At 50.2% G+C, this 23,902-nt stretch overlaps 1 protein-coding gene across 4 annotated transcripts in view; it reads right to left on the bottom strand.

Annotated features, from left to right (window-relative positions):
• The window catches only part of LOC140732460 (uncharacterized), a 164,441-nt gene that overhangs the window by 113,615 nt on the left and 26,924 nt on the right, over nt 1–23,902 (bottom strand). For all 4 annotated transcript variants that reach the window (XM_073055138.1, XM_073055137.1, XM_073055140.1 and 1 more), the window contains exons 4-9: nt 21,851–22,076; nt 17,258–17,470; nt 14,131–14,334; nt 11,563–11,744; nt 5,873–6,005; nt 4,379–4,432 (exon numbers count right to left, since the gene is read on the bottom strand). In XM_073055138.1, the coding sequence (XP_072911239.1) occupies nt 4,379–4,432; nt 5,873–6,005; nt 11,563–11,744; nt 14,131–14,334; nt 17,258–17,470; nt 21,851–22,076 (1,012 nt within the window). The remainder of the gene's footprint in view (nt 1–4,378; nt 4,433–5,872; nt 6,006–11,562; nt 11,745–14,130; nt 14,335–17,257; nt 17,471–21,850; nt 22,077–23,902) is intronic.

Here is a 23,902-nt window from a genome sequence, read left to right as displayed (position 1 = left end):
CCCACTAGTCACTGCCCAGCACTGAGCCTTGCGGTATCTCACCAGTCACTGCCCAGCACTCAGCCTTGTGGTACCTCACCAGTCACTGCCCAGCACTGAGCCTTGTGGTACCCCACCAGTCACTGCCCAGCACTGAGCCTTGTGGTACCCCCACCAGTCACTGCCCAGCACTGAGCCTTGCGGTACCCCACTAGTCACTGCCCAGCACTGAGCCTTGCGGTATCTCACCAGTCACTGCCCAGCACTCAGCCTTGTGGTACCTCACCAGTCACTGCCCAGCACTGAGCCCTGTGGTACCCCACCAGTCACTGTCCAGCACTGAGCCTTGTGGTACCCCACCAGTCACTGCCCAGCACTGAGCCTTGCGGTACCCCACTAGTCACTGCCCAGCACTCAGCCTTGTGGTACCCCACCAGTCACTGCCCAGCACTGAGCCTTGCGGTACCCCACCAGTCACTGCCCAGCACTGAGCCTTGCGGTACCCCACCAGTCACTGCCCAGCACTGAGCCTTGCGGTACCCCACCAGTCACTGCCCAGCACTGAGCCTTGCGGTACCCCACCAGTCACTGCCCAGCACTGAGCCTTGCGGTACCCCACCAGTCACTGCCCAGCACTGAGCCCTGTGGTACCCCACCAGTCACTGCCCAGCACTGAGCCTTGCGGTACCCCACTAGTCACTGCCCAGCACTGAGCCTTGCGGTACCCCACTAGTCACTGCCCAGCACTGAGCCTTGCGGTACCCCACCAGTCACTGTCCAGCACTGAGCCCTGTGGTACCTCACCAGTCACTGCCCAGCACTGAGCCTTGTGGTACCCCACTAGTCACTGCCCAGCACTGAGCCCTGTGGTACCCCACCAGTCACTGCCCAGCACTGAGCCTTGCGGTACCCCACTAGTCACTGCCCAGCACTGAGCCTTGCGGTACCCCACCAGTCACTGCCCAGTTCTCAGCCTTGTGGTACCCCACCAGTCACTGCCCAGCACTGAGCCTTGCGGTACCCCACTAGTCACTGCCCAGCACTGAGCCCTGTGGTACCCCACCAGTCACTGCCCAGCACTGAGCCTTGCGGTACCCCACCAGTCACTGCCCAGCACTGAGCCTTGCGGTACCCCACCAGTCACTGCCCAGCACTGAGCCCTGTGGTACCTCACCAGTCACTGCCCAGCACTGAGCCTTGCGGTACCCCACTAGTCACTGCCCAGCACTGAGCCCTGCGGTACCCCACTAGTCACTGCCCAGCACTGAGCCTTGCGGTACCCCACCAGTCACTGTCCAGCACTGAGCCCTGCGGTACCCCACCAGTCACTGCCCAGCACTGAGCCTTGCGGTACCCCACCAGTCACTGTCCAGCACTGAGCCTAGTGGTACCCCACTAGTCACTGCCCAGCACTGAGCCTTGCGGTACCCCACCAGTCACTGTCCAGCACTGAGCCTTGCGGTACCCCACTAGTCACTGCCCAGCACTGAGCCTTGCGGTACCCCACTAGTCACTGCCCAGCACTGAGCCTTGCGGTACCCCACTAGTCACTGCCCAGCACTGAGCCTTGCGGTACCTCACCAGTCACTGCCCAGCACTGAGCCTTGCGATACCCCACCAGTCACTGCCCAGCACTGAGCCTTGCGGTACCCCACTAGTCACTGCCCAGCACTGAGCCTTGTGGTACCTCACCACTGTCTGCCATTCTGAAGGGAGGCCAGTTTCTCTGATTTGCTGAACTGTGTCCACAACTCGGCAGTTTCACGCAGTCACAGGCAGAGCATCTGCCATTTCAAGATCCAGATTAGATGCTTTCTGTGGTGAATTGATAAAAATTGGTGAGGGTCAAAGGGGACGTGCAGAAATTCTTCAGCATCCAGAGGAAGGAGAGGCGTTGACGAGCTTCCTTGCCTGTTTACTGGCAACGCTCTTTACATAGTGGACAGCAGATGTATGGAATGAGGAAATGATAAAGGCAGGTACATTATGTGGGCAGGTATATGGATAACCAGAGCTTAGATGGATAGCAAACACAAGGAAATCTGCAGATGCTGGAAATTCAAGCAACATACACAAAATGCTGGTGGAACGCAGCAGGCCAGGCAGCATCTATAGGGAGAAGTGCTGTCGACATTTCAGGCCGAGACCCTTCGTCAGGACTGACTGAAAGGAAAGATAGTAAGAGATTTGAAAGTAGTGGAGGGAGGGGGAAATGCAAAATGATAGGAGAAGACCATAGGAGGTGGGGTGAAGTTGAGAGCTGGAAAGGTGATTGGCAAAAGGGATACAAGAGCTAGAGAAGGGGAAGGATCATGGGACGGGAGGCCTCAGGAGAAAGAAAGGGGGAGGGGAGCACCAGAGGGAGATGGAGAACAGGCAGAGTGATGGGCAGAGAGAGATGAAAAAAAAGAGGGGGGAAAAAAACCTAAATATATCAGGGATAGGGTAAGAAGGGGAGGAGGGGCATTAACAGAAGTTAGAGAAGTCAATGTTCATGCCATCAGGTTGGAGGCTACCCAGCCGGTATACAAGGTGTTGTTCCTCCAACCTGAGTGTGGCTTCATCTCGACAGTAGAGGGATTAGAGGGAATAGCTTTTATTTTATTTAGAGATACAGCACAGTAATTGGCTTTTCTGGCCCAACGAGCCCACACCGGCCAATTGTACCATGTGGTCAATTAACTTACTGACGAGTACATCCTTGGCTGGTGAGAGGAAACCCACAGGGTCACGGGAAGAACCTTGTAGACAGTAGAGGGATTGGAGCTGGGTCACAAGCACCGTACTAGCGTTTGGCTAGCTGTTACGATACCATGCCATGCCACCAGGTGCAAGGAAATGGGAGCAGTTTGAACTGAGATCTTGGTCAGTAAGGACACGCATGGGTCAAAGGGCATTCTTTCTGGCTATGCACTCTCTGATTGTATGCCTGCTTTCTCAGAGAACCATAATAAATACAGAGTGGCTAATTTATTAGACACACCTGCTTATTAACGCAAACATTTAATCAGCCAGTCATGCGGCAGCAACTCAATACACAAAAGCATGCAGACACGGTCAAGAGGTTCAGCTGTTGTTCTCACCAAACATCAGAATGTGCTCTGAGAGGTTTTGACCGAGGAATGATTGCTGGTGCCAGACGGGGTGGTCTGAGTATCTGAGAAACCGCTGATCTCCTGGGTCTTTCACACACAACAGTCCCTAAAGCAGGGGTCCCAACCTGGGGTACTCGAACCCCTCCGTTAAAGGGATTGGTTGTGGGAACCCCTGCTCTGGAGCTTACAGAGAATGGTTTGAGAAACAAAATACATCCATGTTCAAGTGGGGAAAACACCTTGTCAATGAGAGAGGTCAGAGGAGAACGGCCAGACTGGTTCCAGCTGACAGGAAGGTGACAGTAACTCGGCCAACCCCATCGTGTGCAGAGAGCTTCTCTGAAGGCACAAGCAGATGGGCTACAGCAGGAAAAGACCACAAACGTACAGAAATACACTCAGTAGTTGCTTTATTAGGCACCTCCTGCACCCAATAAAGTGGCTACTGAGTGCATATCAGATATGGTTTCCCCCACCATTAGACTATGCAACAGCAATCAGAGGAATTGGAGCAGCTGGTGGATTGGTGTGAGAAGAACAAGCTAAGCCTGAATGTGGAGAAGGCAAAAGAAATCATTGTGGACTTCAGAAATGTGCAGACAAACCAACCCCACTCTACAAATACATGGCTCCTCCACAGAGAGAGTAAAGTGCACCAAGATCCCGGGAGTTCTCACCAGGTCCCTTAATATCACCTCCCTGAACAAGAAGGCACAGCAGTGCCTCGCAGCTAAGACGACTGAGGCAAGCAAGGCTCCCCATTCCCATCTTAACTGTTTTACAGGAGCACTATTGAGAGCGTCCTGACAAGTTGCATCTCCATCTGGTATGGGAGCAGTCGAGCATCGGCCCAGAAGGGTACAAATGGAGACACAGCAAAGGGTTATATCGTACCAGAGGAAAAATTCAAGAGGGTGAAGCATGCAGAACTGAAGGTGCTATACTTAAACGCTAGTAGCATTCTGCATAAGGTGTCAGGAAACGTATGATAATGCATTTGCCATCTTTACCACAGACTCAACCTGTAAATTAACCTTCTGGGAGTCTTGCATGAGGACTCCTAAGTCCCTCTGCATCTCTGATGTTTGGATTTCTTGATGGCTGGGGAGGCCAAGTCATTGGGTATTTTTAAAGTGGAGGTTGATAGGTTCTTGATTTGTCAGGGCGTCAGAGGTTATGGGAGAAGGCAGGAGAATGGGGTTAATAATAAATCAGCCATGATGGAATGGTGAACGAGATGGACCTGATGGCCCAATGGCTTAATTCTGCTCCTATGTCTTATGGACAATGATAGAAACACTTACGTCCGCTTCCAGCTGTTTGATAGCCAGTTCCTGCTTTTCGGCCAATTTTCCATTCTAGAGACGAAAGAAAAACATCATTGTAGGAATTCCTCTGGATAATAAATGATCCTCAAGAAAGCACGAGGGCTTGACAGCCTGAGCCAACTAGCAACTGCCCGATTCATCGTAGAATTCTTGTGAGCTTTATGACTTGGCCGAGGAAACGGAAGGTGGGTTAGTAAGTTTACAGATGATGCGAAGTTGTAAATAGTGTAGAATGTTGTCCTGGGACACTGACGGGATGCAGAGTTGGGCTGGGAAGTGGCAAATAGAGTTCAATCTGGAAAAGTGTGAAATGATTCACTTTGGAAGGTCAAATTTGAAGGCAGAGTACAGGGTTAATGGCAGGATTCTTGGCAGTGTGCAGAAACTGAGGGATCCTGGTTTCCACATCCATAGATCCCTCAAAGTTGCAGCGCAAGTTGATAGGATGGTTAAGGAAGTGTACAGTGTGTTGGCTTTCATTGGTCAGGAGATGGCTGAATTCAAGAGCCACAAGGTAATGTTGCATCTCTATAAAACTCTGATTAGACCATACTTGGGAGTATTGGTTCAGTTCTGGTTGCCTCATTTACAGGAAGGATGTGGAAGCTTTAGAGAGGGTGCAGAGGAGATTTACCAGGAGGTTGCCTGGATTAGAGAGCATGTCTTATGAAGATAGGTTGAGTGAGTTGGGGCTTTCCTCTTTGGCGTGAAGAAAGATGAGAGGTGACTTGATAGATGTGTACAAGATGATAACAGGCATAGATCGAGTGGACAGCCAGAGACTTCTCCCCAGGGTGGAAATGGTAATACAAGGGGGCATAATTTTAACGTGATTGGAGGAAAGTGCAGAGGGATGTCAGAGGTAGATTGTTTTTTTATATATACAGGGTGATGAATGTGTGGAAAGCCCAGCCAGAGGTGGTGGTAGAGGCAGATACACTAGGGGCATTTAAGATAAGCACATGGATAAGAGAAATAGAGGGTTATGTAGAAGGATAGCGTTAGATTGATCTTAGGTTAGGTTAAAAGGTTGGCATAACATTGTGGGCCGAAGGGCCTGTACTGTTCTAGGTATGTCTGTAGGGAGGGTGGCACGTCTGGTGAAGGGGCTTGTCGTGTCTATTGTGGGGCAGCTCACTCATCTTTGGTCCCCACTGGACACTCCGCTCTTACCCATGGCTCTAAGCTTGCGACAGCAACCACACACCACTTCCACAGGCGAGAGTAACCGGCAGCTTTATACCCCGGTGACCCCGGGATATGCCTGCTCAGGAATGTGGTCAGCTGTGGCGGACTGGGATCCAACGGCCAAGGAGGTGGCTCTGCAACGCTCCGTGGAGAGCATTTTAGGTCATGTTTATGCAGAAATAGAGAACGTTCTAAAGGGCACACAAAATTCCTGGCACCACTGCAAGTGTTCATTCAAGGGCACACCCTGGGCACGCAAAGCCATTTCTGAGTGTCGATTACCTCACCGCTGGACAGTAACCATTCCAGCTCCAATTTCCAGGCTTTGTGGTCCTCTTGCTTCCGGTCAATCCGATGCCTCAGCTCGGCAATCTGAGCTTCCAGGGAGCTGCAGGCGTCAGTCATAGACAGAGCTCTGGCAAAGGAGAAAGCAAGTCAACCCATAGCAAGCCTGAGTGCCAACCCACCGTCTGCTGCTGGCTTGTGTGGAGAGTGTCCTGAGAAGCTGTGTCGCTGCTCGGTACGGCGGAGAAGTAGGCTCAACATTGAGTAGCTAACACTGCCCAACGCATCACTGGCACCAACTTACCTGCCATCAAGGGCATATATATGTAGAAAGATGGTGGAAAAGAGCCAGTAATATCATGAAGGATCCCACCCTCCCTGCTCATGGACTGTTGGCCCCACTCCCATCGGGGAGGAGGCTATGTAGTAGGCACACCAGGACTAGTCTGAAAAAAGGTTCCTTTCCCCAAGCAGTAAGGCTGATCTACACCGCCACCCTCAGATCTGAAGCTGACACTCCTTCACTTCACTGCTGCCTGCACCCTGAACTATACCATGGAGTCAGACTGCCCAGAAACACATCCACCGGTCCAACCAGTCCACACCGGTCGCTGGAAAGCAGCATTCATCATCGGGGCCCACCATCTCTCCTTGCTGCCACCATCGAAGGGGGGAGGGGGGGAGAGTACAGGAGCCTCAGGACTCTCGCCACCAGGTTCAGAAACCCCTCAACCATCAGGCTCTTCAACCAGAGCGGATACTGAAACTGTTTCTACAACCTATGGACTCACTTTTGATTCTTCATCTTGTGTTTTTGATCTTAATTGCTCAATTTTCTTTCATCTTGCATTTGCAGAGTTTGTTGTCATTTGCACATTGGTTGTTTGTCCCTGTTGTGCGTGGTCTTTCATTGTTTCCACTGTGTTTCTTTGTACTTACTGTGAATGCCTGCACGGAAATGAATCTCAGGGTTGTATGTGGTGACATATATACAGTACTTTGAATTTTCTCCATCCAAGCTGGTCCCATTGGCCGTGTTTGACGCATATCCCTCAAAATCATTCCAACCCATGTACCTGTCCAAGAGCCTTTTGAATGTTAATGTCCCTCCCTCAGTCACTTCCTCTGGCATCTCATTCCACATAGGTACCACCCTCTGGGTGCGACGGCGGACCCTCGTGTTCCTGTTAAATCTCTCATGTCGAACTCTGATCGATAGTTTTTGATTCTGGTTTAACGTGGTGCTGGTGGACTACAGTGACAACTTGCTGATAGCAAATGCAACTGCTAGCTACTTTATTAATTACACTTTTCATCGAAAGGGACTGCAACCAACAGCTTGTAACTTCCCCTTTGGAGCTGAGCTGTTGAACTGCCTGCTGGGCTGCTGTTTTTGCAGTGTCTCACAGGTGCAGGATGGCTGGCTTGTGCTGTGTACAGGTGGGGCCCAGGACAACGCTTGGCTGCTGCAACAGACGAGGAAACAACTTGAAGCAGCGGGATTTTTAGTATCCTGCTTTATGTTATTGGCCACTTTTCCCTCATATTTCACTTTTTCCCTTCTTATAGCTTTTTTAGTTGCCATTTGTTGGATTTTAAAAGCTACCTTATATGCCCCTTCCTTGACTTTTATGCAGCCCTTAACTGCCCTTGTCAGCCACGGTTGCCTAACCCTGCTATTTGAGAACTACTTCTTCTGTGAGACATATCTATCCTGCACCTTGTGAACTATTCCCAGAAACATCAGTCACCTCTGTTCTGTCGTCATCTCTGCCAGTATCCTCTCCAATCCACCTGGGCAATCTCCTCTCCCATGCCTCTGTAATTCCCTTTATTCCATTGTGATACTGATACCTGTGACTCATGTACTATTTGTTTCTTTCAAATTGCAGTATGAATTCAAACATATTATAATCATTGCCTCCTAAGGGTTCCTTTTCGTTAAGCTCCTTAATAAGATCTGGGTTATTACACAACACCCAATCTAAGATAGCCTTTCCCCGAGTAGGGTCAAGCACAAGCTGACTACTCACCGGGACATCAGCCCTCCATACCCCTACTATCCATGTACCTATCCAAACTTTTCCAAACATTGAAACTGAGCTCATATGCACCACTTGCTCTGGGAGCTTATTCCACACTCTCACAACCCTTTGAGTGAAGAAGTTTTCCCTCATATTATTTTTAAACCTTTCACCCTTAACCCATGACCTCTAGTTGTAGTCCCATCCAACCTCAGTCGAAAAGCCTGCTTGTATTTACCCTGTCTATACCCCCCCATAACTGTATATACCTCTGTAGGTACAGCTCTGTCAAATCTCCCCTCAATCTTCTTTATTCCAAGGAAGAAAATCCTAACCTATTCACCCTTTCTTTATAACTCAGGCATGTAGGCCTCCGTTAGTCTCGACAGACCATGGATTTGCACCTTGGAAAGTTTCCAGGGCGCAAGCCTGGGCAAGGTTTTTTTTAAATGGAAGACCAGCAGTTGCCCAAGCTGCAAGTCTCCCCTCTCCATGCCACCGATGTTGTCCAAGGGAAGGGCATTAGGACCCATACAGCTTGGCACCGGTGTCGTCGCAGAGCAATGTGTGGTTAAGTGCCTTCCTCAAGGACATACACGCAGCCTCAGCCAAGGCTCGAACCAGCGACCTTCAGATCACTAGACCAATGCCTTAACCACTTGGCCACACGCCAACATAACTCGGGTATGGCAGGCCCGGCAACATCCTCGTAAATTTTCTCTGTACTCTTTCAATCTTACTTACATCCTTTCTGTAGATAGATGGCCGAAACTGTACACACTACTCCAAATTAGAGCTCACCAATGTTTTGTACAACTTCAACATAACATCCCATCTTCTGTACCCAATACATTGATTTATGAAGGTCAATCTGCCAAAAGTTTTCTTTGGGACCCTGTTTTCCTGTGATGCATACCATCACTCACAGGCCTCCAGTCAGAGAAGCAACCCTCCCCTCCACTACCACTCTCTGGTCTCTCCCACAAAGCCAATGACTAATCCAATTTACTACCTCATCCTGAGTGAGCAGTGACTGAACCTTCTTCACCAACTTCCCTGGCAGGACCTTGTCAAATACCTTAGTAGAGTCCATGTAGACAACATTCACTGCCTTGCCATCATCAACTTCCCTGGTAACTTCATCAAAGAGGTCTGTAAGATTGATTAGCCATAACCTACCACACACAAAGCCACGGTGACTATCCCTAATCAGTCCGTATCTATACAAATGCTCACATATCCGGTCCCTTAGAATACCTTCCAGTAATTTCCCCACAAATGTTGTCAGGCTCACCGCCTGTAATTTCCTGGTTTCTGTTCAGAGCCTTTCTTACACAGCAGAACAACACTGGCTGTTCTCCAATCCTCTGGTACCCCTCCTGTCGCTAGAGATAATTTAATTATCTCTGCTAGGGTCCCGCCAAGTTCTGCACCTGTTTCCTGTAGGGTCCGAGGGAACAGCTTGTCAGGCCCTGGGGATTTATCCACCCTGATTTGCCTCAGGGTGGCAAACACCTCCTCCTCTGTAATCTCTACAGGGTCCATGAAGTTGATGCCTCACTCTTATAGATGAAGGAGAATCCTAAGGGCTTCTACAGGTACACTAAGAACAAAAGGATTGCAAGGGACAAAATTAGTCCATGTGAAGATCACCATGGTCATCTCTCAATGGAGCTGAAAGAGATGGGGGAGAGCTTAAATTGAATTTTTTTTTGCATCTGTTTATACTTGGGAGATGGACACCGAGTCTATAAAGCTGAGGCGAAGTGCGTGGGAGGTTATGCACCATGTTCGGATTTCCTAACAGCAGGCACTTGCTGTCTTGAGTCAAACTAGGTGGATAAATTCCCAGGGCTTGACAAGGTGTTTCCTCAAACCCTGCGGGAGGCAAGTGCAGAATTTGCAGGGGTCCAGCAGAGATATTTAAAAGGTCCTCAGTCACTGGTGAGGACTGGAGGATAGCTAATGCTATTCAAGAAAGGCCCTAAATATTAGCCAGGAAACTACAGGCCAGTGAGCCTGACGTCAGTCGTGTGCAAGTTATTGGAAAGTATTCTAACAGACAAGATATACAAGAACTTGACAGTCAGGGCCTGATTAGGGATCACAGATTGTTCACCCTCTGGCTAAAGAATTTCCTCCTCATCTCTGTTCTAAAAGAATATCCCTCTATTCTGTGGCTCTGCCCTCTGACCCGGGACTCCCCGTGATAAGAAATATCTTCCCCATGTTTACTTTATCAGGGTCATTCAATGAGATTCCCTCCCATTCTTCTAAATTCCAGTGAGGACAGGCCCAGATCACCAAACACTCCTCCGATGTTAACCCTTTCATTCCCAGGATATTTCTCCTGAATCTCCTCTAGATCCTCTCCAATACCAGCACATCTTTTCTTAGATAAGGGGCCTAAAACTGCCCATAATACTTCATGCAGTCTGGACAATGCCTTATAAATTCGGCACGGACTAGAAGGGCCAAGATGGCCTGTTTCCATGCTGTAATTGTTATATGGCTATATAAAGCCTCAGTATCACACCCTTGCTGTTACAATCTAGTCTAGTCTTTTACATGCAGGATGAAATAGTAAATTGGATTAGACATTGGCTCAATGGGAGAAGCCAGAGAGTGGTAGTGGAGGATTGCTTCTCTGAGTGGAGGCCTGTGACTAGTGGTGTGCCATAGGGATCAGTGCTGGGTCCACTGTTGTTTGTCATCTCTCTCAATGATCTGGATGATAATGTAGTCAATTGGATCAGCAAATTTGCTGATGACACCAAGACTGGAGGTGTAGTGGGCAGTGAGGAAGGTTTTCAAAGCTTGCAGAGGGATCTGGACCAGATGGAAAAATGGCAGATGGAATTTAATGCGGACAAGTGTGAGATGTCACACTTTGGAAGGACCAGCTAGGGTAGGACTTGCACGGTGAGCAGCAAGGCACTGAGGAGTGCCATGGAAAACAGGGATCTGGGAATACAGATCCATAATTTTGTGAAAGTGGTGTCACAGTAGACAGGCTCATAAAGAAAGCTCAAGGAACAGTGGCCTTCAGAAATCTAAGCACTGAGTATAGGAGTGGGATGTTATGTTGACGCTGTATGGGACACTGGTGAGGCCTAATTTGACGTATTGTGTGCAGTTTTTGTCACCTACCTACGGGAAAGAGATCAGTGAGATTGAAAGAGTGCAGAGAAAATGTAAAAGAAAGTTGCTGGGACTCGAAGACCTGAGTATAAGGAAAGGTTGAATAGGTTAGGACTTTATTCCCTGGAGTGTAGGAGAATGAGGGGAGATTTGATAGAGGTATACAAAATTGTGACGGGTATAGATAGAGTAAATGTAAGCAAGCTTGTTCCACTGAGACTAGGTGAGATAGAACTAGAGGTCATGGGTTAAGGGTGAAATATTTAAGAGAATCTGGGGGATACCACTCATTGGGTGGTGAGAATGTGGAACGAGCTGCCAGCAAAGGTGGTCGCTGCGGATTTGGTCAATATTTAAGAGGAGTTTGGGTAAGTCCATGGGTGGAAGGTCTATGCAGAATGACAGCTTAGCATGGACTAAATGGGCTGAAGGGCTTGTTTCCGAGTCGTGGCACTCTATCACACACACACACGCACGCTTTCGGTCAACGGCCTGCCCTCCGAGTGACGCCCCTGGCCATACCTCATGATCTCAGTGACATTGTGGCAGTCGGTCTTGGTGCAGATGAAGGCGATGCAGCCAAACTGACCGTCCATCAGCAGCTGCCTCCGGAGACTCTCATCCAGGGTCTCCTTGGCCGTCTTGTCATCCACTGCTCGGGTCACGTTGGCAACAATCCACACCGCGTTGCACGTCTTCAGGTACTGATTTCGAGAGAAGTACAATGGAGTCATCATTAGTACGCGGTCACGATCCGCGGCCCTCCCCCCCCCCCCCCCCAAAAGGGACGTCCAGGCCCGAGACCTCCCACCTGGCAAATCCCTTCCTCAGCACGTAGCACCAGGCTCAAGGAAAGCTTTCATCCCACCGCTGAATGGTTCTCTAGTACGCTGCGATGGACTGGTGACCTGGCAATCTACCTCGTGATGGCCTTGCACCTTCTTGCCTGCCTGCAGTGCACTCTCTCTGTAAGCATAACACTTTAATCTGCAAACCGCAACCACACACACAAAACGCTTGAGGAACTCAGCAGGCTGGGGAGCACCCATGCAGATGAATGAACAGCTGACGTATCTGGCCACAACCCTTCTTTAGCAGAATCTCGTGTTTACATTCTGTACTCTGTTACTGCATTCCCCTGAACTACCTCAGTGCTCGGACGTGGTGAAATAATCTGTATGAACGGCATGCTGAGGCCGAGGCCCTTCACCTGGACTGAACGATAGAGGGGAGAGAACGATATAAAGAGGTGAAGGGAAGGGATGGCAGGTGATGGGTGGATCCAGGTGTGAAGAGTCCATGGGCAGATGGAGGAGGGGAGAGTGGGAATGGTGAGAGACTGGGAGGTAATGGGTGAGTCCAGGTGAGGAGAGTCCATGGGCAGATGGAGGAGGGGAGAGTGGGAACGGTGAGAGACTGGCAGGTGATGGGTGAGTCCAGGTGAGGAGAGTCCATGGGCAGATGGAGGGGAGAGTGGGAACGGTGAGAGACTGGCAGGTGATGGGTGAGTCCAGGTGAGGAGAGTCCATGGGCAGATGGAGGAGGGGAGAGTGGGAACGGTGAGAGACTGGGAGGTGATGGGTGAGTCCAGGTGAGGAGAGTCCATGGGCAGATGGAGGAGGGGAGAGTGGGAACAGTGAGAGACTGGCAGGTGATGGGTGAGTCCAGGTGAGGAGGGACCATGGGCAGATGGAGGAGGGGAGAGTGGGAACGGTGAGAGACTGGCAGGTGATGGGTGGGACCAGGTGTGAAGAGTCCATGGGCAGATGGAGGAGGGGAGAGTGGGAACGGTGAGAGACTGGGAGGTGATGGGTGAGTACAGGTGAGGAGGGGAGGAGGGACCATGGGCAGATGGAGGAGGGGAGAGTGGGAATGTTGACAGACTGGGAGGTGATGGGTGAGTCCAAGTGAGGAGGGACCATGGGCAGATGGAGGAGGGGAGAGTGGGAACGGTGAGAGACTGGGAGGTGATGGGTGAGTCCAGGTGAGGAGGGACCATGGGCAGATGGAGAAGGGGAGAGTGGGAACGGTGAGAGACTGGGAGGTGATGGGTGGTTCCAGGTGAGGAGAGTCCATGGGCAGATGGAGGAGCGGAGAGTGGGAACGGTGTCAGACTGGGAGGTGATGGGTGAGTCGAGGGGAGGAGGGACCATGGGCAGATGGAGGAGGGGAGAGTGGGAATGGTGATAGAGGGTGGATATTTTGCGTGGAAGCAACAGAAGACTGCAGAAGATGGAATCTCATAGAGAAAGGTGATGGAGCATGGAACCAAGCAAAAGGAGATGGGTAGGGCAGATGGGACAGTGGAGAGAGAGGACCCAGTAGGAGATGTGTGAATATGATGAACAGACTGAGGAGGGCTAACAGCCAACACCCACGCCTCCTCCCTGCCCCTCAGGATTTGAGAGAGGTGTACACATGTCTATCATCTCAAGCTTTAGACCATAAGAACACAAGATTTTGGAGCAGAATTGGGCCATTCAGTCCATCGAGACTGCCCCACCATTCAATCATGGCTGAATTATTTTCCCCCTCAATCCCGGACTCTAGCCTTTTCCATGTAACCTTTGATCCCTGACTAATCAAGAACCTACTGACCTCCACTTTCAATATACTCAAAGACTTGGCCTCCACAACCATCTCCTCAACAAATTCCACAGATTCACCAACTTCTGCAGAAAGAAATTCCTCCTCATCTCTGTTCTTAAGGTACATCCCTCTGCGCTGAGGCTGTGCCCTCTGGTCCTAGGCTCTCTCACAAGAGGAAACATCCTCTCCACATTCACCCTGTCTAGACCTTTCAATATTCAATAGGTTTCAATGAGGTCCCCTGCATTCTTCTAAACCCCGTTGAGTTCAGCCCCAGGTTGATCAAATGCCCCTCATACATTAACCCTTTCATTCCTGGGATGATTGTCATGGACCTCCTCTGGACCCTCTCCAATGCCAGCACATTCTTTCTTAGATAAGGGGCCTAAAAGCTGCTCACAATACTCCAAATGCCTTAGAAACCTCAGCATTACATGCTTATACGTGACCCAAGCACCCCGAAGCACAGCCACAGTGACGACAGGGGTCCCAGCCACTCACCTCCTTGGCCACGGAGTCCCTCGCAGCGTTGGAGTCCCTGACACCGGGTAGGTCGACCAGGACAGCGCCAGTCTGCAGCACCGGCGAGTTTGGCACTTGGACACGCACCCTCTTGACAATGGGCCAGAACTCTCCCCCACTGCTGTTCGAGGAATCGTTGCGGGAGTCGATGTAGGGCTGCACTTTGGAGCGGAAAGCACCGACCTGAAGGTGAGCGAGTGCACAGAGGCAAGTTAAAAAAATAAAGGCCACAGATCAGACCTCAGAACTACACGAGGCAACAACCAGCGTGTGAAGAGAAGCTTTAAGATAGCTTATTTCAAAGTAACTTTATTATCAAAGTACATCTTCATCACCATACAATGCTGAGATTCATTTTCTAGCGGGCATTCACAGTAAATATAAGCAACACAGTAGAATCAGTGAAAAACCACACACAACAGAAACGGACAAAACCAATGTGTGTAAAAACAACAAACTGTGCAACTACAAAACTCAAATAATAATACTTAAGCAATAAGTTATAGAGAGCTGAGATGAAGAGACCTTGAACATAAGTCCATAGGCTATGGGAACAGTTCATGGGGCAAGCAGACTGAATTTATTCCCTCCAGTTCAAGAGCCTGATGGTTGAGGGGTAATAACTGTTCCTGAACCTGGTGGTGCGAGTCCTGAGGCTCCTGTACCTTCCTCCTGATGGCAGCAGCCAGAAGAGAGCGTGGCCTGGGTGGGGTTTGTCCCTGATGATGGACACTGCTTTCCTGCGACAGCACTCCATGTAGATATGCTCAGTGGTGGGGAGGGCTTTAGCCGTGATGGACTGGACCGCATCCACTACTTTTCGTAGGATTTTCCGTTCAAGGGAATGGTGTTTCCAAACCAGGCTGTGATGCAGCTGGTCAATATACTCTCCACGACACATCTATAGAAATTTGTCAAAGTTTTAGATGTCATGCCGAATCTTCACAAACTCCAAAGGAAGTAGAAGGTACAGCTGTGCTTTCTTCATAATTGCATTTACAGGCTGGTCCCAGGACAGTTTCTCCAAACTAGTAATATCTAGGAATTCAAAGTTGCTGTCGGTCTCCACTTCTGATGAGGACTGATTCATTGGCCTCCGGTTTCCCTCTCCTGAAGTTAATAATCACTTCCTTGGTCTTGGAGACACTGATTGCTGTCATAACTTTCATTCTCCCTCCTACATACGGAGTCATCGCCACCTTTGATTCAGCTACGACAGCGGAGCCATTGCAACTTGAATATGGCATTGGAGCGGTGCTCAGCCACACAGGCAGAGGCGTGAAGCGAGTAGAGCAGGGGGATAAGCACACAGCCCAGCCTTGTGGTGTACCTGTGCTGATGGAGACCAGGGAGGAGATGTTGTTGCCAATCCAAACTGCCTGGGGTCGGCAAGAGGGGGAATCCAGGATCCAATTGACAGCTGCTGTCTCCCTTGTCGTTTGATTTAACTTCATATGAGCTGATAACATTCAAGCACTGCCACCACTGTCCAGCATCGCTCATTGATTCAAGTTTGGTCCGGGATTTACACTTCATCCATGGGATAGCTTTCCAGAGATCGTACCTAGACCTCTTGTAACTTCCTTGGTCTCCAGACCTGACTGCCTCTGATCTGGCTCTCAAATCTCATGGTTCATCCAGGGCTTCTGGTTGGGGAATACTCTGAATGAATTAGTGGGGACACGTTGAGCAGAGAGCAGACCGATGTGGGTTGGGGAAGGAAGACTGAATGATGGGGTGGGGACACGTTGAGCAGAGAGAGCAGACCGATGTGGGTTGGGGAAGGAAGACTGAATGATGTGGTGGGGACACGTTGAGCAGAGAGCAGACCGATGTGGGTTGGGGAAGGAAGACTGAATGATGTAGTGGGGACACGTTGAGCAGAGAGCAGACCGATGTGGGTTGGGGAAGAAAGACTGAAAGATGGGGTGGGGACACGTTGAGCAGAGAGAGCAGACCAATGTGGGTTGGGGAAGAAAGACTGAAAGATGTAGTGGGGACACGTTGAGCAAAGAATGGACCGATGTGGGTTGGGGAAGGAAGACTGAAAGATGTAGTGGGGACACGTTGAGCAGAGAGCAGACCGATGTGGGTTGGGGAAGGAAGACTGAATGAATTAGTGGGGACATGTTGAGCAAAGAATGGACCGATGTGGGTTGGGGAAGGAAGACTGAATGATGTAGTGGGGACATGTTGAGCAGAGAGCAGACCGATGTGGGTTGGGGAAGGAAGACTGAATGAATTAGTGGGGACACGTTGAGCAGAGAGAGCAGACCAATGTGGGTTGGGGAAGGAAGACTGAATGATGTAGTGGGGACACGTTGAGCAGAGAGCAGACCGATGTGAGTTGGGGAAGGTAGACTGAATGATGTAGTGGGGACAAGTTGAGCAGAGAGCAGACCGATGTGGGTTGGGGAAGGAAGACTGAATGAATTAGTGGGGACACGTTGAGCAGAGAGAGCAGACCAATGTGGGTTGGGGAAGGAAGACTGAATGATGTAGTGGGGACACGTTGAGCAGAGAGCAGACCGATGCCGATTGGGGAAGGAAGACTGAATGAATTAGTGGGGACACGTTGAGCAGAGAGCAGACCGATGTGGGTTGGGGAAGGAAGACTGAATGATGTAGTGGGGACACGTTGAGCAGAGAGCAGACCGATGTGGGTTGGGGAAGGAAGACTGAATGATGTAGTGGGGACACGTTGAGCAGAGAGCAGACCGATGTGGGTTGGGGAAGGAAGACTGAATGATGTAGTGGGGACACGTTGAGCAGAGAGCAGACCGATGTGGGTTGGGGAAGGAAGACTGAATGATGTAGTGGGGACACGTTGAGCAGAGAGCAGACCGATGTGGGTTGGGGAAGGAAGACTGAATGATGTAGTGGGGACACATTGAGCAGAGAGCAGACCGATGTGGGTTGGGGAAGGAAGACTGAATGATGTAGTGGGGACAAGTTGAGCAGAGAGCAGACCGATGTGGGTTGGGGAAGGAAGACTGAATGATGTAGTGGGGACATGTTGAGCAAAGAATGGACCGATGCGGGCTGGGGAAGGAAAACTGAACGATGTGGTGGGGTGCAGATGGAGGCAGAGAAAACATTCACCCACCTGCACTTCGCTGATCGTTTTTGTTGTCCCCAGGTACTGGGTGACTTCCCGAATCTGCGCTAGCTCTGGGTACGGGAGGACTCGTCCGTAGACCGCCTTGACACGGCTGTACGCCACACTGGCCTCAGAACCAGGGTCCGGTCGCCGTTTCTTCAATCGCCCCTTCTTGTCAGTCATGTCACTGAGCAGCGAGAGCAGTTCTTTATTCCATTCCTGAGCGCAGACAGAGAGGGATTAACACAAACCGGGACTCCGCCATGGACAGTCCCAATTCCGGGCTGGGCATGGTGATAACAACCTCATCCGGTAGGAACTCCAAAAACCCTAATCAGTACAGTCTAGCAAAGCTAAGAACACTTGCACCACTTTGTACTCAAATGGACTTTTTTAAAAAAGTCTAATTGTGTTTTGTTGTAATAATTTGTATAATTTATGCCTTTCTAGTTACTGCTGCTTATCTGATGCTCTGATCCTGCCACGAGCAAGATTTTCATTACATGTGGACTTGTGCAGGTGACCATAAACTTGACTTTGGAGTCATCTGCAAGCTGACTAACAAGTCCAGCTAGATCCTAGTCTAAATCATTTATGTGTATCAAACAATATCCTTTTACCAACTAACACCACCAGGCTGAAGGACAGCTTCCACCCCTCTGCGTCAGACTCTCGCACATTAAAAGATAAATTATTTATTTATTGAGGTACAGAGTGGAACAGGCCCTTCGAGTCACGCCACACTGTCCAGCGACCCTAGCCTAATCGTGGGACAAGTTAAAATGGCTAATCAACCTACCAATCGGTTCGTCTTCGGACAGTGGTAGGAAACAGGAGCTTACAGAGGAAACCCACGCGTTCTTGGAGATAACATACAAACTCCTTAGAGGCATTGATGGGATCTGAACCCTGGACACTAGCTTGGCTAACCACCACAACTAACCATGGAGCCCCTGAAATCTCAGTCTACCTGGTCACGGCCCTCGCTCTTTATTCATCTCCATGCTCTGTAAGCCTTACACCAGAATCCACACTCTATTTTGCTTTACACTTGCTACTCTGTTGATGCCTTACGTTAGCAATGATCTGCGCAGACGGCAAACGAAACAAAGCTTTTCTGTGCATCTTGATGCATGTGACAAAAAGATAAAAAAACAGAAAGGACAGCTTCTATCCTGATGCTTAAAGACTATCGAACGGCTTCCTAGTATAATACGATGGACTCTTGACTTTTTACTCTCTAATCAAGAACCTTCCAACCTCCACTTTAAATACACCCAATGACTTGGCCTCCACAGATTCACCACCGTCTGGCTAACGGAATTCCTCCTCATCTCTCTTCTAAAGAGATGCCCTTGCATTCTGAGGCTGTGTCCTCTGGCTCTAGATGTACCCAGTATTGGAAACATCCTCCCCACACCCACTCTATCTAGGCCTCTTGATATTCGATCAGTTTCACTGAGATCCACCCCCACCCCCGTTTGCCTAAACTCCAGTGTGTACAGGCCCACTGCTGTCCTGGGAGGGAAGGGTTCGACTGAGGCTAAAGGGCCAGCACAACATGATGGGCTGACTGGCCTGTACTGTTCTATGATCTACATTCTGATGGTGTATCGAGGTGGTACAAGGGAAATCAATAGCAGAATGAAGTGTCAGTCACCATTACAGTGCAGCCAGACCATTAGGCATAAGATCGTCACCAGGTAGATTGGTTACGAAGATTTTTAGAAGAGAGATGAGGAGGAATTCCGTTAGCCAGACGGTGGTGAATCTGTGGAGGCCAAGTCATTGGGTGTATTTAAAGTGAAGGTTGATAGGTTCCTGATTAGTCAGAGAGTAAAAGGTTACAGGGAGAAGGCAGGGGAATGGAACTGACAGCAGACTCAATGGGCTGAATGGCTCCTAAAGAGCCCTCAATGAATCTACAGGATGTACCTAGAACCACAGAACACTACAGCACAGTACAGGCCCTTCAGCCCTCCATGCTGTGCCGACCCATATAATCCTTAAAAAAAGTACTAAACCACACTACCCCATAACCCTCCATTTTTCTTTCATCCATGTGCCTGTCCAAGTGGCTCTTAAATGCCCCTAATGTTTTAGCCTCCACCACCATCCCTGGCAAGTCATTCCAGGCACTCACAATCCCCTGTGTAATTTAAAAAAAACCCAAACAAACGAACAACTTACCCCTGATGTCTCCACTAAACTTCCCTCCCTTAATTTTGTACATATGCCCTCTGGTGTTTGCTATTGGTGCCCTGGGAAACAGGGACTGACTATCCACCCTATTTAAGAGTCTCTGAAACGTTCATGCTTCAATGCCCCTGTTGTAATGAAATGGTTTGTATGGATGTATCTCACACCGTGTCTCAGTACATCAACTAGTACTTTCTTCTTTGGAGTGACAGAGGGTGAGGTGACCTGATAGGGGTGTACAAGATGATGATAGGCTTTGATCGTGTGGATAGTCAGAGGCTTTTTCCCAGGGCTGAAATGGCTAGCACAAGAGGACACAGTTTTAAGGTGCTTGGAAGCAGGTACAGAGGAGATGTCGGGTGTAAGTTTTTCACACAGAGAGTGGTGGGTGCGTGGAATGGGCTGCCAGTGACAGTGGTAAAGGCGAATACGATAGGGTCTTTTTACAGACTCTTAGATAGGGACATGGAGCTTAGGAAAACAGAGGGCTATGCGGTAGGGTAATTCTAGGCAGTTCCTAGAGTAGGTTCCATGGGCCTGTAACGTGCTGTAGATTTCTATGTTGTATGTTCATTGTATATTCTGCGTCGTATGACACGGACACTCTGGGCAAATTTTTCTACAGAAGTAGTTTGCTGCTGCCTTCTTCTGGGCAGTGTCTTTACAAGACAGGTCACCCCAGCCATTATCAATACTCTACAGAGATTGTCTGCCTGGTGTCGGTGATCACATAACCAGGATTGTGATCTGCACCAGCTGCTCCCATGGTTTCATGTGACCCTGATCGGGTGGGGTGGGGGGGTGGGGTGGGGGGGGGTGCTGAGCTGGAGCTACACCTTGCCCAGGGGTTTCATGTGACCCTGATCGGGTGGGTGGGGGGTGGGGTGGGGGGGTGCTGAGCTGGAGCTACACCTTGCCCAGGGGTTTCATGTGACCCTGATCGGGTGGGTGGGGGGTGGGGTGGGGGGGGTGCTGAGCTGGAGCTACACCTTGCCCAGGGGTTTCATGTGACCCTGATCGGGTGGGGTGGGGGGGGGGGGTGCTGAGCTGGAGCTACACCTTGCCCAGGGGTTTCATGTGACCCTGATCGGGTGGGGTGGGGTGGGGTGGGGGGGGGTGCTGAGCTGGAGCTACACCTTGCCCAGGGGTTTCATGTGACCCTGATCGGGTGGGGTGGGGTGGGGGGGGTGCTGAGCTGGAGCTACACCTTGCCCAGGGGTTTCATGTGACCCTGATCGGGTGGGGTGGGGTGGGGGGGGTGCTGAGCTGGAGCTACACCTTGCCCAGGGGTTTCATGTGACCCTGATCGGGTGGGTGGGGTGGGGGGGGTGCTGAGCTGGAGCTACACCTTGCCCAGGGGTTTCATGTGACCCTGATCGGGTGGGTGGGGTGGGGGGGGTGCTGAGCTGGAGCTACACCTTGCCCAGGGGTTTCATGTGACCCTGATCGGGTGGGTGGGGTGGGGTGGGGGGGGTGCTGAGCTGGAGCTACACCTTGCCCAGGGGTTTCATGTGACCCTGATCGGGTGGGTGGGGTGGGGGGGGTGCTGAGCTGGAGCTACACCTTGCCCAGGGGTTTCATGTGACCCTGATCGGGTGGGTGGGGTGGGGGGGGGTGCTGAGCTGGAGCTACACCTTGCCCAGGGGTTTCATGTGACCCTGATCGGGTGCGGGGGGTGGGGGGGGGTGCTGAGCTGGAGCTACACCTTGCCCAGGGGTGACCTGCAGGCCAGCGGAGGGAATGAGCGCCTTACACCTCCTGACGTTTGACGGAATGTCGGACACTCTGAGCCAATAGGCTGGTCCTGGACTTATTTCCACTTGGCATTATTTACTTATTATTATTTAACTATTTATGGTTTTATATTGCTATATTTCTACACTATTCTTGGTTGGTGCGACTGTAACGAAACCCAGTTTCCCTCGGGATCAATAAAGTATGTCTGTCTGTCTGATGTGTCTCCACCCTGCCAAGATAGAGATGTACAACACAATAAGAGGCAGAAATCAAGTGGACAGCCAGGGAATTTTTTCAGGATGGAAATGGTTAATACAAGGGGGCATCATTTTAATGTAATTGGAGGAAAGTATAGGGGGATGTCAGAGGTAGGTTTTGTTTTTAAATACAAAGAGTGATGGGTGTGTGGAATGCCCTGCCTGGGGTGATGGTAGAGGCAGATACACTAGGGGCATTTAAGAGACTCTTAGATAGACACATGGGTGATAGGAAAACGAGGGCTATGTGGGAGGGGAGGGTTAGATTGATCTTGGAGCAGGTTAAAAGTTCAGCACAACATTGTGGGCCGAAGGGCCTGTACTGTTCTATGTGACAATAATAAACTACGCTTCCAGTGTAGTGGTGCAGTTGACATGAACCCTTCATGCAAGTCGCCACTCTCACCTCCTCGGAGAAGAACTCGATGTCAGCCCTGAAGCAGCGCGAGCTGGCGTTGTGGGACACCTCGACAACCACGGCTGTGCAGGCTCTCATGGCCGACGTGGGCAGGACACCTTCCTCGTCTAACAGGGCGTTCAGCAGGCTGCTCTTCCCCGAGCCCGTGTCTCCCACCACAGCCACATAGGTCAGAGGAGGCACCGTCTGTTCCTGCAGCTCCTTGATCTGTTCCCTTTAGACAGGGCGAGGCAAGGAAGAGAGGGAGCAGTATTGAGAAAGATACAGCAGAGGACATAGCAGCAAATTAGGCCACTCAACCCATCAACTCCACCATTCCATCATGGCTGATTTATTATCCCTCTCAACCCCCCCACCTGACTAATGAAGAACCCATCAAACTCCGCTTTAAATATGCTCAGTAACATGGCTTCCACAGCCATCTCTGGCAATGAATTCCAGATTCAATACCCGCTAGCAAATGAAATTCCTCCTCATCTCTATTCTAAATGGACATCCCTCTGTTCTGAGGCTGTGTCCTCTGGTCCTGGACTCCGCCATCATAGGAAACATCCTCTCCATATCCACTCTATCCAGGTCTTTCAATATTCAATAGGTTTCAATGAAATTCCCCCTCATTCTTCTAAACTCCAGTGAGAACAGACCCAGAGAAATCAAACGCTCCTCATACGTTAATCTTTTCATTCTCAGGGTCACTCTCAGGAACTTCCTCTGGACCCTCTCCAATGTCAGATAAAGGGCCCCACAACTGCTCACAATTCTCCAGAGCTTCAAAAGCTCCTCGTACGCTAAACCTTTCATTCCGGGGTCATTCTCGTGAGGCAGCAGGCACCAAGGTGGCGGGGTGAGAGTGGTATGATATACTTGTACATGCACTCGTGAGCAGATGATTAAAGTTGGTGTGCATGTGCCATTGTTTTTATCTGAAATATCTGTCTTGAAACATGGTGGCAGCCATGGTGCTCGGAAAATTGCTTTTCACAACCGCAGCACCCAGTGTTTTCAACTTGCAGTTGGCAGCATAATAACAGCGCAACTCTGAAACATCGGAGGGTGAGTGTAAGAGTAGAAGAATGTCAACCGAGACGAGAAACTAGCCACAAATAGAGACGGGTGCACTCGCAATGCCTGGAGGTGAGACAGCAGAATCTCAGTGGCACCCAGCACCCGTGGGTGACACCGTGCCGGGGAACCATGGTCGGGCCAGAAGTCCTCCCCCAGTCAGCGGCATTCGCCCGCCACCACCCGTGATGGTCAACCACGGACTGATAGACAGATGGAGGACATGGCGGCAGATGTGGATTAACTACAGCGTCGTAGCACAACTGCACAATCAAGTTCCAGCATACCAGATGGCATTAATATTGCATACAATTGGACCATCAGGACTCGAGGTCTACAACAGTTTTGTGTTCGCAGATAAGGCTGAAGGACAAGACCTCACAAAGATTTTAGCTGCATTTGACAGATATGCTATCGGTGAGAAAAATGAGGCGTGTGAACGGTATTTGTTCAACAAGTGGCAACAAGATCAAGGTGGGACCTTTGAGTCGTTTCTTGCTAGCCTTAGATCTCTTGCAAAGACATGTAATTTTTGCTCATGTATGTCAGACAATCTGCTGAGAGACAAGATCGTACTGGGCATTTACGACTCCCAAACCAGAAAATGTCTTTTACAAGAGAGAAATCCAATGCTCAATAACTGCACTGACATCCGTAAAAGCACAGTACTGGCTGAATCACACCTACAAGCATTCAGCACAGCTGCAGATAGTGGGTGCGCTACTGTCCATGGGATTAAACCTCGTGCTAACAAGAAGGGTTCAAAGCATCCTGGACAGAAGGTGAGTGCTAGTGGTGGAGCCAGAGCAAAAGGCACCTTGAACAGCCACAGAAGCAAAGTGAACCTTTGCAAGTACTGTGGCACGGAACATGCAAGAGACAAGCAACAATGCCCAGCATATGGACAGGCGTGCAAGGCCTGTGGCATTCGAAATCACTTTGCAAAGGTATGCCAGCAGAAGCCCGTGCGTGAGGTGG

Source organism: Hemitrygon akajei, chromosome 8 (assembly GCF_048418815.1).
Source record: "Hemitrygon akajei chromosome 8, sHemAka1.3, whole genome shotgun sequence".
Classification (NCBI taxonomy): domain Eukaryota; kingdom Metazoa; phylum Chordata; class Chondrichthyes; order Myliobatiformes; family Dasyatidae; genus Hemitrygon; species Hemitrygon akajei.
This window is presented reverse-complemented; position numbering and strand designations above follow the sequence as displayed.